The 19,097-nt window shown below is 40.1% G+C and overlaps 1 protein-coding gene across 1 annotated transcript in view; it reads left to right on the plus strand.

Moving 5' to 3' along the window:
* Positions 1-5,322: 5,322 nt before the first annotated feature.
* Positions 5,323-19,097, plus strand: part of LOC306988215 (complement factor H-like) — a 137,950-nt gene continuing 124,175 nt past the window's right edge. The window contains exons 1-12 of the mRNA XM_079593018.1: positions 5,323-5,437; positions 5,571-5,738; positions 5,831-5,936; positions 6,056-6,132; positions 13,105-13,287; positions 13,852-14,034; positions 14,114-14,287; positions 14,375-14,550; positions 14,813-15,005; positions 15,170-15,346; positions 17,019-17,195; positions 17,301-17,483. Of these exons, the coding sequence (XP_079449144.1) occupies positions 5,362-5,437; positions 5,571-5,738; positions 5,831-5,936; positions 6,056-6,132; positions 13,105-13,287; positions 13,852-14,034; positions 14,114-14,287; positions 14,375-14,550; positions 14,813-15,005; positions 15,170-15,346; positions 17,019-17,195; positions 17,301-17,483 (1,873 nt within the window). The 5' untranslated portion in view covers positions 5,323-5,361. The remainder of the gene's footprint in view (positions 5,438-5,570; positions 5,739-5,830; positions 5,937-6,055; positions 6,133-13,104; positions 13,288-13,851; positions 14,035-14,113; positions 14,288-14,374; positions 14,551-14,812; positions 15,006-15,169; positions 15,347-17,018; positions 17,196-17,300; positions 17,484-19,097) is intronic.

Consider the following 19,097-nt stretch of genomic DNA (forward strand, 5'->3'; position numbering starts at 1 on the left):
ACTCTTATTTGACTGTTGATGGAGTCACTTTATTTCAGTGTAAAGATGTGTTGTGTGGAGTGGAAGATTGTGAGCTTCTTATAAGCAGGAGAGAAAATAAAGAAACGTTTCAGCCACAAACTACTGACACACACAAGCAAGTCAAGACATGTCACCTTTATTTATATAGCGCTTTTTACAATACCGATTTTAAGCAGCTTCATAGTGATAACATGAAAATAATACAACAAAGTTTGTTTCTAGAAGAGAAACAAACTTTTTGCGCCATCGTCCACCTTAAGTAAGGCAGATCAATAATATTGTTGAATATTAAATGTCTCCAACTAAGCAAGCCAAAAGCCAAGGCGACAGTGGCAAGGAACCAAAACTCCATCAGTGACAGAATGGAGAAAAAAACCTTGGGAGAAATCAGGCCCAGTCGGGGGGGCCAGTTCTCCTCTGGCCTACGAACGCACAATGTATGATTATGATTCGGGCAGCATTACAGGTCAGAAGTCAGATTGGATCAGAACATTCAGAGTATTTATCCATTTCCGTCTGGTTGGAAGTCGGAGTCATCACGCCGGTATGGAGATGAGCTTGTTGAGGATCAGTGCAGATGGCTGTCGTGTCGATGAGGCCTTCAAGGGCTGATGAGGCTGGCACTTCAGGATGCGTTGGGATGGGTCCAGGCGCCACCATAGGAGAGAGACTAGTTGACACTTCAGGATTGCGTTGTCGCAATTGAATTATAAAAGTCTATAATGTGTTATGTGTATGCTAGGCCAAAGAGATGTGTTTTAGTCTAGATTTGAACTGACAGAGTGTGTCTGCTTCCCGGACAATGTTAGGAAGATTATTCCAAAGTTTTGGTGCTAAATAGGAAAAGGATCTACTACCAGCAGTCGATTTTGATATTCTAGGTATTATTAACTGGCCGGAATTTTGAGATAGCTGAGATCGAGATTGAGATGTGTTAAGAGCTCGCTCAAGTACTGGGGAGCTAAACCATTTAGTGCTTTGTAAGTAATCAGCAATATTTTAAAATTTATACTGTACAATATTTAATAGGGAGCCAATGCAGTGTCGACAGAACTGGGCTAATATGGTCATACTTCCTGGTTCTGGTAAGAACTCTAGATCAGGGGCGGACTGGCCATCGGGAGCACCGGGACATTTCCCGGTGGCCTGACGGTCGTTCTGGCCTGCCTGCTGCCAAAAAAAAAAAAAAAAAAAAGGTGCAGACGATCAGCCTGGCATGTGATAGGCTGGTGTGCAACTACGAATTAATTGACGGATCTCTCAATCGACGAATCATAATGGCGGAGTGAAAATGACAATCCCACCCAACGTCACGAAGCACTGCCTAATATCTGACTAAATAGTTCAAAAAATGGAGCGTAAACGCAAAGGAGGAGCAGAGAGGGAGCGTTTAAAAAGGAAAAAAGCCCTGGCCACAGACGCAGCAAGCTGCTGCAAAATCTCAGCCATGTTCGCCAGTAAGGGAACAGGTCGGTCAAGATTACATTTACATTATATTTGTAATAATTTGGCAGACGAACGCTTTCATCCAAATAGTGTTAATTTCGTCAGACGAGACGAGACTAAAAATGTTCGTCAACGACCTTTTTTTCCATGACTAAGACGAGACGATGACGAGACTGCACCAATGTCCAAAAACGCTGACTAAGACTAAATTAACATGCATTATTGTTGACGAAAAAAGACGAGAATGTTTTGCATAAAATAAAAACTAAGATAAAATCTCTCTTCATTTTCGTCTCCAATCGTCTCTACTTGCCATCATCAGGAGATAGAATATTCATCTGTTATGAACAGATTAATGTTAAAAACTAGTTGCATTAAAAAAATCTATTACATTTTTTTCAGGTAATTATGACATTTAACCAATATTTGAGATGTGTGAAACACTATTTGACTGAAATGGTTATCAGAAATAATCTCAGAAATCATTTGTTATTTAAAAAAAAAGACTAAAATGTTTTAACTAAAACTTAGAAATATTGAGTTTCTTTTGACTAAAATTAGACGACTAATTAAAACTAGACTAAAATGACGAGACTTTTAGTCGACTAAAACTAAGACTAACTAAGACTAAATTAAAAATAGGTGACAAAATTAACACTACATACAAATCACTTAGATAATCACAATAGATAAAATTAAACCAACAAACGAGCAACAATATGTAAGTGGTGCTGTGTCAAGTCTCGTTTCGTCTACATGTAGCATATTTTTTATATAATAAATAAAAATGTATAAAAAGTAGACAGAATAGTGTTAGTGGGTCAAATTGTTTAAATAATAAATAAATCAAGTAGATGGTATGGAAAAGAATACAGTGTTAGTTATTTAGATTTTTCATTTCTAGTCTACAATATGTAGCCTACAATGTTTGTTTGTTTATTTATTTATTTTGAAAAGGTGACGAAGGAAGCAACAGTAGCACTAGAGCTGCAAATGCTCCTGCTGTTGAGCTAGAGGTGGTGGACAGTGAGTTTTTAAGGGTTATTTTTTTATTCATTTATATTGCATCTGGTAGTCTACCTGTTACATTAATAGGGTTAGCCTACAAGTTTATCAGTCCAGTAGATTACATGAATAGGGTGGTGGTGACTGCAGCAGCAGAGGTGGCCTGGCAGTGGAGTCAAATTCCCGGCCTGAATTATTGTCCCAGTCCGCCACTGCTCTAGATGCTGCGTTTTGGACCAGCTGTAGTTTGTTTATTAAGCGTGCAGGGCAACCACCCATAAGAGCATTACAATAATATAGCCTTGATGTCATGAGCGGATGAACTAATTGTTCTGTTTTTTCATTGAGAGCATATGACATCATTTAGATATATTTTTAAGATGAAAAAATGCAGTTTTACAGATACTAGACACGTGACTTTCAAATGAAAAATTGGTATCAAAGAGCACACCCAGGTTCATAACCGATGACGAGGACTTGACAGAGTTGCCATCAAGTGTTAAACAGTATTCTAGGTTATTACGTGAGGTTTATTTTTTTTGTCCAATAATTAGAATCTCAGTTTTTTCAGAATTAAGCAGTTTTTTATATCAGTTATGCATTCCGTTAATTTTGTGAATTGGTAAGTTTCGTCATGGCGTCAAGAAATATAGAGCGGAGTATCATCAGCATAACAATGAAAACTAATGCCATGCTTCCTAATGATATCTCCTAAGGGTAGCATGTACAGAGTGAACAGCAACGGTCCTAGTACTAAGCCTTGTGGTACACCATACTGAACTTTTGATCGATAAGAGATCTCTTAATTTACTGCTACAAACTGATAATGGTCAGATAATTATGATTTAAACCAAGCTAGTGCAACTCTACTAATATAATTTTCAAGTCTATTTAAAAGAATGTTGTGGTCGAGAGTGTCAAATGCAGCACTAAGATCGAGTAACAATAATAGAGAGATACAACCACAATCGGATGATACGAACAAATCATTTGTGACTGTGGTCTAAATCCTGATTTAAAATCCTCGCAGATATAATTTCTTGCTAAAAAGGAACATATTTGTGAAGATACTGCCTTTTATCTTTGACAGAAAAGGTAGATTAGAGATCAGCCTGTAATTGACTAATTCTGTAGGATCAAGTTGCGTTTTTTGCAACAAACGGTTTAATCAAAAGGTAAATAGAAGTGTGCAGGTGGGAGAAGCGTTGTGTGTGTGAAGAGTGATGATCGGAGTTGCTCACAAATGAAGAAGAAATGGTTTGTAACGTAACTATGGAGAATATAGAAGATTTTGAACACATGGAAGAGGCTTTTGAGTTTGATGGTCGTCCTTATTTATTCGAACCCGAGTATACAGACGAAGAACTAGCCTCACACTCTTCACACAGACAACGCTCCTCCCACCTGCACACTTCTATTTACCTTTTTCCGGCTACAACAGGAGTTCCCACGGGACTTCAGCGTGAGACTACAAGCTCCTCGCTTGTTCTTATCACTGACTTTTGAGTTGGCGTCAAAAATGCGTCATGAAGAGGAATAAAAGTCGCACTGGACTATAAGTCGCATTTATTTAGAAATTAATTTCACAAAATCCAAGACCAAGAACAGACATTTAATCTGGAAAGGCAAGCTATTCATCTACACAATAGCACACAGAACAACAGGCTGAATAGGTGTCTGGTATGTGAACGTAACACATTAACAGTTCTTCAGCTACACAATAGCATAAAGAACATATACCTGGGAGGCTGAATAGGCTAAATTAACATTAGCCAGTGAGTCCAACAAGCAACTTACCGGTAAGCAAGTTCACCAAGCTCCCGCGATCTCATTCCACAACACTGAATCCATTGAATTCTTCCTCGGTGTCGCTTCTGAACAACTCCGCCAACTAGAGCGCCCTATCGTGGATGTAGACAGTAATGTTTTCTCTTGGTTCATCTCAGTCAGTATGATAATTAATTTTGATAAGTCGCACCTGACTATAAGTCGCAGGACCAGTCAAACAATGAAAAAAAATACAGTATTTATTGTTATCTTTATAGTTCTACCAGAAAGACTCGGGAGATAAATTGATATAACAGTGTATATTTATTAACAGCCCAGCAAGCATGAATTTATAAAGTTCTTTGGCGTAGGCCCCGTCCTTAGAGAGCAATGCGAGGGTAGCGGAATCTGCATATCCTGCCTGAAGACGAAGGCAGGGGCGCAGCCGACCCCCCCTGGAGGTTAAGGAAGGGACCATCCTGGTGGTGGTGGGGAGGATGAAGGGGAAGGTACCATCTTGGTGGTGGTTGGGGAGGATGGAGGTACTTGGCAGCGTCAGCATCTGCGAACTCAGACGAATGTAAGTACCGATCTTTTATACTGTGAGTGTTAGCACATGATTGGTTAGAAGAGAAGTAATACGTGGCACGCTGATTGAGTCTTCCTGGCAGAACCTACGCTAAAGCTGTCATTTATCGTCTTTAAACCGGACATTACAATACTTTGTATTGCCTTTAGTGTCAAAATCAATGATAATGTGAAAAAAAGAGAGGAGAGAAGACAGCAATTACTTTGTAACTTGCCCTTTGTTTTCGTCTGTTGTTGTGTGATATGAAAATGTGAATCAAAAAGTTTGATTTCTCTTTAGGAGTCTTTTGGTATGTGTAATGTATATATATATATATATATATATATATATATATATATATATATATATATATATATATAATTTTTTTTTTTTTTAAATCAAAATATATAGCTTTTGCATGGCCATGGAGTGTTCTGGTAGAATATTTATAACAAAGTCCTCATTTTGACCAAGTTAATGATTAACTTTTTTGATTCTCCAGCATACAAAAAGAGACCAAAATCAGAAAACAAAAAGCTACAGTCATTTGTGAGATGAAAATGAGAGTTCCTGTAAAAATCATCTGCTTTTCCTGTTTCCTATTTTCTGTTACCATTGTGCAAGGCCAAGGTGAGTTTATAATTTTTACCATGTAGAATGTTTATGCATGTTATGTATATTTCAACACTTTTAAATGATCTTAAGTGGTTTTAAGTGTTGACTAGTAGTACAGATTTGTGTAATGTTTGTTTGTACTTCTCAGAATGTATTCGAGAGGATATTACATATGAAAACATAGAACCAGTTTCAAAACCTTCATATGACGATGATGAAACAGTGAAAGTGAACTGTGTGACAGGTTATATCGGCCTTTATAGATTAAAGTGTAAAAATGGACAATGGCTGACGTTCATTGCACAAAGCTGCTCAAGTAAGAAAATTACCAATATGGTGACCACATCATTTTTTTCTCATTTAATTCAAATGTTCACTTTCAGAGGAAAACTTGTTTGATTTCTGCAGAGAAAAAATGTGGTCACCCAGGGGAAACAACAAATGGTGATTTTAAACTTATAGAGGGGAGAGATTATACTTATGGAGCAACAGTGGAGTATACTTGCAAGAAAGGGTAAATGTGAAAAAGCGTTTTCTTTGTTCCCCTCTATTCTCTTAACTAATCTATAAAGTTCAAATATGTTTGATTGGAAACTACTTGCACTTAAAAAGTTTAATACTTTGAGTTCATAGGTACGAAATGGCAACCAGAATCAATCGACGTCACTGTAGAATGAAAGGGTGGGATAATTCTATCCCTGTCTGTGATGGTAGGTTATCTTGAAAATCTGTTTACATTATTGTCTTTTGATTCAGAAAGGTGCTGTAAGCGATTGTTATGGTAAGGTACATAGAGAACGAATCTACTCTGAAAGATATCACTGAAATAACTATCCTGAAAAATCACGTGATGACACTGTTTACTATTTTGTAAACATTAACATAAAAGAGTCTGCAAGCTTGATTAGCTATTGCCTAACTTGACAGGTAAATACTTTCGCAAAAAACGCAAGAGTGTAAAAATAGGGGCATGTCTACATCGATGACGAAAGTTCTCGAACTGCTAACATCGCTTACAGCACCACAAGGGCTGCCAGGTTTCCCAAAGCACAATGTAGAACATTAGTGACACGCTGGTTGCATTTAATCCCCGTTGCAGTTTTCTCAGAATCAATGCCATCGAAGTTGCACGCAAAAATGTTCTCTCATAAAAGTGTAGAGCATCGGGCCACTCAAAAGTAGATTAGGCTACAATTTCAACTGATCTTTCAACTTCAAATTTGAAAAGACACAAAACAAATGAAACTGGTTCATTGTTTCAAAGTCAATATGTGACCACAAAACCAGTCACATGGGTCAATTTTTTGAAATTTAGATTTATACACCATTCGTAAGCTGAATAAACAAGTTCCCTTTCAAAAGCTACAATCGATGCTGCGCTGCTTAGCGCATTGGGAACGTCTTTAATCGTGACCTGCTGTGAATATAGTGTGTAAACACGTCGATGGAATCGACCGGAAGTAATATAGCCTCGGTCGGTGACGTCATCGGCGCGCACCCGCGACGCGAGGCTATAATTAGATGAGCCGTAGGTGCATCGTCTGGTCTTTTGTCTTCAGAGACCTCTCTGTGTTTGGTGTGCAAGCATTTATCTCCTCTCTATCTACTACAGATCTTTGTTAGGAGTTATTTAGTTTATCACTGACAGTGTGCAGATTTTCTCTTTCTCATTTCTCTACGATCTAAAAAGGAGTTTAGAAAAAGTAAAGGAGAAAGAGAAATGTGTCAACGGAGTAAGCACTGTGTCCCTCCATGTTCTCGTCCTATTAAGAACTGGATACACACGCTTACTGCTTTGTTTGTTTGGGAAAGAGCATGCTGCCCTTGCGTTTGAGCATGGTGAATTCGAGCACAGTGGAATGTTCACAGTTAAAGTGCTTCGCGTTCGCTTTGCTTATTTCAAAGGGGTGGCACCTACAATGCGATTGTGGGGCTCGCGTGTCGATCTGGCTGAGAAGCGAGAGACGGGTGCGTCCTTTTCGCTTGCTCTCTCTCCAGATCGCGATTTCCCTTTGCCTGACTACCGAAGCGTGCCTCGGCGCTTCTTCGGCTCGGGCAGAGGACATGTTACTCTCGTGAGTTTGCCGCCTACGAGCGTTCCTCCCGTGATAATAAAAGGAGAACTGCTCGGGGCGATCGTTCGTGCAGTGGCCAGACTACACTGATCACAACAAAAAGACACTCAAAGATTATAAATAAAGATGTAAATATAATATATATATTTATACATGACGTGTCTTTGTGCCCTCGACGTCGACCAATTCGACTATCGCGGGTGCAAAGGCACGCGATTATATGATGCTGTCTCAGATTGGAGAGACGCGCGCGAGCTTTCTCTCCCCTGGGATCGTATTATCACATGCATTTTATCAAATGCTTGTAATAATTTACTGTCTCCTGTTCTTTGGCCACATTTAATTCTGAGGGATTAAATATTGAAAAAGCCATCTAAAAAAAATTAATAAAAATTATGATGGACTTTGAGAGTACCGACTCCGAGCACTTCTCCCGTTATGATAAAGCGTGTGAGAGGTTACTCGAGGTGGTGACTCGTGCAGTGGCCAGATTACAGCTAGACTGTCCTCCTTGAGGATCTCCATGACGTTAACTCGTGCATGGGGAAAACCTTATTCTTTGTGCCCTTGACGTCAATTTATTAGACTATCATGGGGCATGTGCATACGATGATGCGCCAGTCCGAAGAGACGCTCGCTGGCTATCTCTTCTCTGTGGCTCATCGTCATTTAAGGAGTCAGCACTCCCCACCAAGCCGTGTATAATGACATGCACGCTGGTGGGGGTCAGACTGGTGCTGCTCTGCACAATATGGCAGTGTTGCAGGCTTACCAGGCTGATCTGATTTTAAAAAAGAGGGCTCAAAAGCAGAGTGTGGCGAGTTGCGTTCCCCCTCGTAATGACTGGGGACCGGTTTGTCGCGCTCAGCAGCCTCATAATATACCAGAGACAGAAATCCTGAGTTTTTTGTCCCAGGTCTGTGGGGGTGTGCCCCTTCGGGATAGGGCATGTAAAATACATCAATCAGCTCCTACCTGACACCCTCACGAAACCACTGTTACATCCCTGCCACCTTTGGTGATTCAGGGGGTAACGGTTTCCAGCGAAATGTTGAAGGTTCTGTTGTTTCCTGTTATCGCCTAGGACACAGAACATTTAACATTCCCCCAATTCGAAGTATTAAATTTGGTACCCTTTAAAGAGACTTTGGCAGTGTGAAAGCTACTGCCGAGTATCTCTTTTTGTGTCCTAAAGACAGTAAAAGGAATATGTTGCCCTCCTCGTTTTAACGGTGTGTTCCCACTACCACAAAACAGAAGTAGGCGCATCTGCTGTCACAAGAAAGAACTGGGGGACTGCGTCCGTTTTTAGATCTTTGAGGCTTGAACCGTTCCGTCAGAACGCTCAAGTTCAAGATGCTAACTATCATCGTGTTGCAAATTCAACATCACGATTGGAACTTCACGGTCGATCTTAAAGACGCATATTTTCACATAGAAATATTGCCACAACACAGGAAGTTCCCGAGGTTTGCTTTTGGGGGCGAAGCCTACCAATATCGGGTTCTTCCATTCGACCTAGCCGTGTTACATAGACGATTGACTGATACTGGCACAGTCTCAGGAGCTTGCGCTTTCGACATCAATATCGATCCACGCTTCTCTCTATGGGGTTGAGTTGCAACGCTAAGAAGAGCGTTCACTCTCCAACGTGCTTGGGGTTTAAATGGGACTCTGTCACCATCGGGGGCACAACTGTCCCCCGCGTGTCAAGACCATTTTTAAACACCCTAAAGCAACATCTGGCTAGGTCAGGATAGGTCTCATGGCAGCTGCGTCCACAGGGATCCCTCTGGGCCTTTTGCACATGAGACCACTTCAGTTGTGGCTCAAATTCACCAAGGGCAAATAGAGGCAAGAGCATGCGTTGGGTGCTTTGTGTCCTTTCTAAAAATCCATGTTTATGGTAAGTCACGCGCTGAACGCTTCGTGTACTTTCTAAAATCCATGTTTATGGTAAGGGTTACGCGCTGTAGCTTCGTTCCCTTTCTACGTGGTTCAGACCCCGGTTCCTCACCTTGGGTCCCACTCTTGGTGCGTCTTCTCGTCGCATAATGCTAACGACAGACGCCTGCCTGTCGGGCTGGGTAGCGGTCTTAAGTGATCGTCCAGCCCAAGGGTTTGGGGAGGCATCATCTTGACTAGCAAATCAATTGCCTCAAGTTGATGGAATATGTATTTCTGGCCCTGAAATACTTTCTCCCTCAGTTGAGAGGCTGTCATGTCCTAGGCTGTCATGTCCTAGTGCTAGAGCGGCAGCCTCTTACTTAAATCACCAGGGAGGTCTACGCTCACGCAATCTGTACAGAATAGTGAGGCAGATTTTCTCTGGGCCCCGGAAAAGTTCCTGTCACTCAGGGCAGTGTACATTTCCAGGGCATCTGAATGTGGGAGAAAATTTACTGTCCGGACAGAAATTACCAATGGGGGAGTGGAAATTCCACCCAGATGTAGTAAAACAGATCTGGACCAGATTTTATGAAGCGGAGGTGGACCTCTTCGCCGCCCAGCGGACAGCGCAATGTCTACTCTTCTCTCTGAGTCACCCAGCCCCCTGGGTCTGGATGTGATTGCGCACACATGGCCCAAAATGCGCCTGTATGCGGTTCCTCCAGTGGCTCTGCTCCCAGGAGTTCTAGCCAGAGTTCGCCAGCAAGGGTCTTGCCTCTTACTGATAGCGGTGCGTTGGCAGAACAGAGTATGGTTCTCGGAGATATTTATCTCCTCAACGGCTCGCCATGGGCGATTCCGGAGAGGAGGGACCTTCTCAGGCGGAGGGTACGATATTCCATCCCAGGCCCAACCTGTGGAATCTTCATGTTTGGCCCCTGATGGGTACCAACTGAGGGACACTGGGCTTTCGCCTGCCGTTATTAAGACCATTCTAAGTGTTAGGACTCCCTCCACTAGAAATAGTTATGCCAACAAATGGGGTGTCTTTGAAAGGTGGTGTGTTGTACATAATGCAGATCCGGTCAACTGCCAGATTGCTTCAGTTCTGGATTTCCTGCAGGAAAAATGATCAACAGGTACATGCCCCGCCACTCTCAAGGTTTATGTGGTCGTTCTTTGGCTTGCCACGCCTTGGTTGACGGGGTGCCACTCGGGAGACATCCTCTGCTCGCTCGCTTCAATATTGGGGCCAGATGACGGAGGCCTCCCGTAAGAACCAAAGATCCCTTCGTGGGACTTAGCAATAGTCCTAGAGGGTCTGGTTGAGACCCCCCTTTTTAACCTCTAGAGTCAGCGTCTGATAAACTTCTGACCATAAATATGTTTTTTTCTTATGGCTATAACCTCTCTAAAAAGAATCGGGCACATGCAGGCTCTGTCAATATCGCCACCCTGCTTAGACTTTGCCCCAGGAATGGTGAAAGTGATTTTGCATCCTCATCCTGATTACCTGCCTAAGGTACCATTCTCGGCTGTACATCCGGTCACTCTAGAGGCCTTCTGCCCTCCACCGTTCATAACGCCGGAGCAGGAGAGATCTCACAGACTGTGTCCAGTCCGTGCTTTTCAGGCCTACGTCCACCGCACTAGCCAGTGACGTAAGTCAGAGCAACTATTCGTTTGTTATGGGGGCAGCAACAGGGGTGCTGCCGCCGCCACTAAACAGACCATGTCACATTGGGTCAGGGATGCTATTGCTCTTGCCTATGAGGCACGCGGCCAAGCTTCGCCAACGGGTCTAAGGGCTCACTCCACCAGAGGGGTCGCCTCCTCTGCTGCCTTGGCAAGAGGTGCCCCCTTGCAGTTTGTTTGTGATGCGGCAGGCTGGTCCTCTCCGCACACATTCATAAGATTTTATAGTTTGGATGTTCATACCACTCCGGGCTCTCACGTCCTTGAGTCGACATCGCAAGCTAATGTCTAGGGCTTTCCTGCGTTTCTTGTGAGCACACCTACACAGCCGTAGGGAGTCCAGACACCTTCAAGCACGGCGGCGTGGGTATTCTCGTTCCCAATGCGCTAAGCAGCGCAGCATCGATTGTAGCTTTTGAAAGGGAACATTCCGGGTTACTTGACTGTAACCCTGTTCCCTGAAAAAGCGGAACGAGATGCTGCGCTACTTTGCCGTGCTGATGATGTCCCAGGACTGCTCTTCAGACAAAATATCCTGACGATGCACCTGCGGCTCATCTAATTATAGCCTCGCGTCGCGGGTGCGCGCCGATGACGTCACCGACCGAGGCTATATTACTTCCCGTCGATTCCATCGACGTGTTTACACACTATATTCACAGCAGGTCACGATTAAAGACGTTCCCAATGCGCTAAGCAGCGCAGCATCTCGTTCCGCTTTTTCAGGGAACAGGGTTACAGTCAAGTAACCCGGAACGCTTTCCATTGATGTATGGTTTGTTAGGATAGGACAAGTTGCAAAAAAATGTTTTATATATTTACAGTAGAAAATTTATAAAATATCTTCATGGATCATGATCTTTACTTAATATCCTAATGATTTTTGGCATAAAAGAAAAATCGATAATTTTGACCCATACACTGTTTTGTTGGCTTTTGCCACAAATATACCAATGCGACTTGTGACTGGTTTTGTGATCCAGTGTCACATATACACTACTGTATATTCAAGATTTTTATTTATTTTTTATCTACTTAAAAACAATGTCTACTCCACATTTTGCACACAAAACTAATATGTCTGTATTGAAAGAAGGCTGCATGATAGAAACTATAACCCTTTTTACAGCTGGTATTAAGATGCGTTCTGTTCGATCGGATCACAAGTAGACGAGGGAGACACATTCCCGTCTCTTTTGTCCACTTTCGACCACTTCTGTCCTGAAAGTCTCCAGCCGACAAAGTTTAAATCCCGTCTGACTTGTGGGCATCCATTATGTGTTTACTCATTAGGTCAGTATGGCTTTGAGAAGACGGACGTTTGTGGCTGTTCGAACACATTCCGGAAAGCAATCCGAAAGTGGACAAGCTCAAGCTCCCGTCCCCCTTATGTCGTCCACTTGTGATCCGATCGACCAAAACAAATCTTAGTGTAAACAGGGCCTAAGATATGTAGTCCAGCTTTAATATGCAACTAAATGCAGTCAAAGTGTGATGATTAGGTTTAGAAATAATTTAAATTGTTACATATATGTAAATGTATTAATAAATGGTCTGTGCTTGTTTTTGCGGCCTGAACATGTTGAATCGGCTTTTGTCGGGTTGTGCAATGTCTGGGAAATGACATACTGTAATCTTGTGATTGTCCACGTTTGGTCAGCGTCTGTCGGTGCAGTGTGAATTGGTCTTTACACGTAGCATGGCAGTCACATATTGCATATTGCATAGTAGAAGTCAAAAGTAGCAAAGTTTCAGTGCTTAGACCTCCATGTAACAGTGACATATACATGGAGTCTGTCGATGCAATGAGGAAGAGCTACATTTTTGAGTTGGAGAGATAAAATCACAGAGAAATGTAGTGGACCTGACATCTCCTGTTACTGATGCACTTGAGTTGTAGGTAATGGTTATCGGTCTACATGCTGGTTTGGGAAACAGGCATTGCTCCAATGTTAAAATAACATTTGACGTAAAGCGATTTATCAGGGAACTCAGCCTGAATCCGATTATTTGTTTCCCTAGAGGTGAGATGCCCCGTGATTCGCACAGATGGGAATGTGACTGCATCAGGGAACACACGGGAAGGAACTTATGGCGATGTTATACACTTTGAGTGTGTATCTTCTGAGAAAAAGCTAGATGGAAGTAGTGTCATTCATTGCATGGAGAATGGTGTTTGGAGCAGACCTGTTCCACAGTGCATAGGTTAATTCCACAGTCTCTGGCTTTATGCAAGATCACTGCTTGATGTACTAATAACTAATAACTATGCTACTAGAATTCCAAAATCATTTTCATCCGTAGACATTGGTGCAGATCATTTTGATATGCTAGTAGATATTATAACCCCTAATAGACTATTTTTTTGCTGTACAAAGCTGGTGGTAGCCTATGTTTTTTTTTTCTTCTGTAAACAAAACAAAAACAAATGTCACTCTAGATTCTATGCCTGAATATGAAATAGCAAACTAGCACACAACTCTTAATATGCTTGCACATGCTTTTTTCCTAATTAATTTTTTTTGGAAGCCAAATAAGCATTTGAAGATGAACATACTTTTCGACCATTAATAAAGTAGGATCAAGTAGTATGCTTGTGTGCAGTATGAATACAATCCGAACATTCACTAAGCAGTATGTCAGATATTAATATGTCTGAATATGCAGTATTCATAAAACAGTAGGTAAAATCAAATTAGAGTTTGCCAACCATTTTTGACATACTTGACCTTTTGCTTAACTCAGTTTGGCATTATGATGTCTTTACAGTAACTTGTCAGCTTGATGTGACTGAATCTGGAGCAGTAAGAACCATACCAGAGGGAAAAACCACTTTCAAAGCTGGAGAAACAGTGGGAATTATCTGCTCTGTGAAAAAACAGTTATTTTACAACCAGGAAAAATTTACATGCACAAATAATGGGAAGTGGGATTACAAGCCAACTTGTGAGGGTGAGAATGTAAAGAAACACTCCTGGATTTGGTGCTGAATTCATTGTCTATTTTTAAAAGCATGTGAATCTTGTTTCAGAGAAAAAATGTCCGGTTCCACACAACCAGCATGTGTATCTACCAACATTTTACTTCCGTGGAGATCTGAATTTGAATGTGAAAAAAAGCTACAGTTGTGAGTTTGGATATCGTAAAATGGCAGAAGAGGCCACATGCGCACGAGACGGATGGACACCGAAACCACTGTGTGCTGGTATGTCCTGCTGTAGAGTATAAAATCTTCACTACTCATAAAATCACATAATAGTCTATGAATATATTGTGGATGTTTGTTTTTTAGAAATTATGTGTGACCCACCAAAAATCCCAAATGCAGAGATTGTGGGAGTTCAGAAACAAAAGTACAAAATCTCTTCAAGAATAGAATATAAATGTCGTCCTGGATCTGAACAAGAGGAACTTGTACAAATCACTTGTGATTCCGAGGGCCAATGGACAGGCATGCAGACCTGCACTGGAAAGTTACAGCTTGATGTTGTTTTGTTGTTTGCTTTGCTTTGATTTTATTGTACCATAAATGCATACTTTTAATGAAAGCTTTTAAGATGATTGGATGAATAATTTCCAAGCCATGAATAAATAACTGATATGTGTCTTATATTAAGTCTTATATAAAAAAAATATATATTCTAATTTAAAAAAAGTAAGGCAGACACTACTTACACTATACTGTTAATATATTGTTGAGTATTAAAAATAGGTTATCTTTTTATATACAGATGGTACCTGTCAGGAGCAAGAACTCAAAAATGTAGAAATTCTATTTGGATATCCAGGCATCACCTCACCTTATAATGCTGGGCATATCTTAGTTTTTCGATGCACTAATGTCAACATGAGATTTTACGGCCAACGTGCAATTGAATGCCAGCCAGATGGGAGGTGGAATTACCCATATCCACAATGTGGAGGTACAAATTAATTCATTTGTGTTTATATTTAGAAACATTTCTATTATTCAGAATCAAATTAATCAAATGTGTTAATTTACTACCATCTGAACATGACCATCTATATTTGAAAACTGATTAATAGAATTTTGCATATAATATTTTGCATTACATTTTTCCTCTAGGAACAATTGAGTGTTCCCAACCAACAAGGAACTTGCGATTTGTGAAACTGTCAGATGAGAAAACTGTGTTCAGCAACTTTGAGATACTGATATATACGTGCAAAACACCGTACGATGAAATTTCAGGAGCTTTGATGTGTCAAAATGGAAAATGGAACGGAACATTTGTCTGCAAAAGTGAGTCCCCACAAAATCTTGCATTCACATGTATTTACCCAGCAGAAAACCCAACTATCTATGATGATCCAATCCCAAAAGTGGATTATGGATGCATCAAAAAAATGGATACATGATACAATATATATATATATATATATATATATATATATATATATATATATATATATATATAATATACATACTGTACAATGATACAGCTGTCACATTAATGTCTTGTGTAGTTCATAGTTCAACTTTTTATTCGTTTTGGCTGTTCATGTACACGACAACTGGCACTCTTTTGAAAACGGGTTTTAATGTGCAAGTTTTTGAAAATTATATTGTTATTGTCTTGGTGTAAACTACAAAAATGCAAATTTGTGAAAGCGGTGATGTCATGTGCATGCGTATTACGTGTTCAGTCTATAGGCACGCAGCAGTTTTCCTTTACAAAGTAACATCGCCAACTAGTGGCCTGGCGGCAGAATACAGTTATTTTAGTACATTTCGTTTTTAGTACATCGTTGTCCTGTAAGCATACCCTTAGGGTATGTTTACATGACAACAATGTACTAAAAATGGAAACGTTTTTCCTTCGCATTTTCGCGTGCAGAAGACAACATTTTCAAAACGATCCCCATTCACACTGATCCTGATTGACGATGTCAGCTTGTAAAGAAAAACTACTTGCCTATAGACTGAACATCTAATAGGCATGTGCAATTGCGCATGACATCACCGTTTTCACAAATGCACATTTTTGTAGCTTACACTGAGACGATAACCATATAATTTTCTAAAACTTGCACATTGAAACCGGTTTTCAAAAGTTTGCATTTCCAGTCCTTAAAAACGTCATTGTTGTGTAAATGGACCCATTTGGCCTAGTCCATAGCATTCCAAACCAACAGGTGGCGATATAACCCGGTATAACCGTAAAGCCATGCTGGCCAATCAGAAGCCTGGAAAAAAGGTTATTACCGGTTCCGGATCAGACATCACAAGCCAAAATCAAAAGCAGCGTTAGCCAACTATGTTTGCAAATTCCGTTGTTATCAATATAGTTCAACGAGTTTGTGTTTTTCTGAAACCATCTTTCCAACGAACATTCACAAAACAGCATCGTAAAGTTGTGTGATTGAAATGACAGGTCTCGACCTGTGGTTAAAGCATAGTTTCTAGTTTGCATGACATGTGGACTTCATAAATCCTTATCTTGAGCACAATTATCAAGCTGACATTCAGCACAATCTATATATTTTATTTAAGATACATACAAATGTCAATTATGTTTTTTAGTTTTGTCAAGAGATTTAAAGAACCGGTTTTGAAGAGTTTGCATGTGCGTACGTGCTCTAGTGCGTAAGAATGAGCCTATCATTGAATCTGGAAATAAAGCAAAATAACTGAGAAAAATTTGAAATATTCCTTAGATGCAATGTCTGTAATTTATAGCAAAATATCTAGCATTAATTTGATCTCAAACAGATTCATTAAAAATAGTTATTATCCCACCAGCTGTGTGACATCATTAACCAATGTGGTTGAACGACCAATTTGCGACAATGCGCTTTCGGAAAACAGCCTCGACTGGCTAGTTGATTTCTAGGCTGCCCCAATAATTAAGTAAAATCGCGGGCACTAAATGCTGCTCATTAATATGAATGTATTTTTATTTTATTTTTTTTAGGTGGGATCTGTCCACCACCTCCATATCTTCAACATGGAGACTACAGCATCATCAGTACGGAAAAAGATGTGATTACAGAGGTATCTTACACTTGCCAGTCTTACTATGTGCTGGACAAGCAACAGGAATCGTATAAGTGTGTGGAGGGAAAATGGGAGACTCCTCCGAAATGCCTGGGTGAGTCATTCAATTACAAATTAATTCTCTCTTGCTTTATTTTTAAACAAATCTCTAATTGTTGTTGAATGATTCATCATTCACTGGATGATGTATCTGTCATAGGGCCTTGTGAAATTAATGACATAGTTGAGAAGTACAATCTACAGCTCCCTACAGAAAAGGTTTATGTAAAGCATGCGGACAAGTATAGACTTAACTGTAGAGCTGGATGGAATACTGGAAGTGAGATGGGAACGTATGTGGACGTGTCGTGTTCTAGAGGGAATCTTCAGATTGACAAAAGTTGTGAGTATCGTTTGTCGGTTTCAGAACCTGAATTAGTCATGTTGGTTTTCTGTACATTTATTTATTTATGTATTTATTTTTTTAGGTGATACACAAAATAACTGAACTGAGTGGTAGTTGAGGTAATGTAACCCAGTTAGATTTTAAGAATGACTTCTACTATTTACTTTCAGATGTTTTTTCGCACTAAATGTTGATATATATAAAATGACTACTGTCCAACCCAAACTGATGAATATTAAATATTTTCAGTGGCCTAATAATGTAAAAATGCAGCATGTAATTATGTTTATGAAGACGGAGAGACGCACTCAAGCTTGTATCTCATTCTCATTCAGCCACAAATATTACTTATGGAATTTTATATTATCTCTGTCACAACCACCATGATCTCCCTCAGAGGACACTCCTTCTCACCATGAACTACATTTCCCATAACCCATTGCTCGGACTAGTCATGTTTTTATTACTTCCACCTGTGTGTTATTATCTCATTTACTCTTGCCTATTTAAGCCATGTGTATTCACTCTTTTTATTTTATTTGCGAAGTCTTGTATGTTGTTACACTGCATTTCTGAGCATTAGAAGCTGGTTGGCGCCTTGCATGGCTGACACCGCTGTCGGTGTATGAATGGGTGAATGTGAGGCTAAATGTAAAGCGCTTTGGTGGCCATTGGGTCTGTGAAAGCGCTATATAAATGCAGTCCATTATATATATAAATGCAGTCCATTTACCATTATCCTGGTTTCCGGTGTCTTGGTGTTTAGATTCTCTTCCCGTATTCTTGATTACCCTTTTTGCCTGTGTTTTCTGCCCTTTTGTTTATTTGCAATGTTTGCCCCTTTGCCTGTTATGAATTATGATTCTGGAGTGTCCCAATAAAGCTGCATTTGGATCTTCAACCCAAGTCTCTGAGCCATTCGTAATAATCTCACAGAAATTGTATTTTTTTGTCTTTCAATATTCCTTTAATGACCCTTGTGATTAAAAACATGTTAAAAATTAGACTGACTTTGGTGTGGATTTTAGTTCAATGTATTTATTGCATTATATTTATGCATTTTATTTATGCAAACTCAGCAAAGAAAAGTCATATTTTCAGGATACTACTGTATTTTAAATATCATTTAGTAAAATCCAAATAAGCTGTACAGATCTTTATTGGAAAGGTTTTAAACAATGTTTTTGCTTGTTTACTGAACCTTTACAATTATTGCACATGCACCAGTGGAAAAGTCCTTAATACACAAACAATTTACAGAGAACTGAACAATTTATGAGAACTGACCAGAACTGAGCTGGACGATGACATAGTTCATTTAGTCAATAAAGCAGTTCTGAAGAAATTAACTTAATAGTTGATAATCTTTACAACATAACTGAATCAACACAGAACTAACTTGCATCATATTCCTGTTATCACTGTATCGCTGATTTAAAACAATCTGTATTGTATAAATCCTATATAAATGACTTGACTACAGGCGATAGACGATTAAGGTCACAGATACAAAAACTTGGGACACTAAAGAGACCATTCTACTGACTCTGAAAAACACCAGGAGAAAGATGACCAGGGTCCCTGAATACCTGTATGAACATCCCATAGTCC

Source organism: Phoxinus phoxinus (genome assembly GCF_949152265.1).
Source record: "Phoxinus phoxinus genome assembly, chromosome: 20".
Classification (NCBI taxonomy): Eukaryota; Metazoa; Chordata; class Actinopteri; order Cypriniformes; family Leuciscidae; genus Phoxinus; species Phoxinus phoxinus.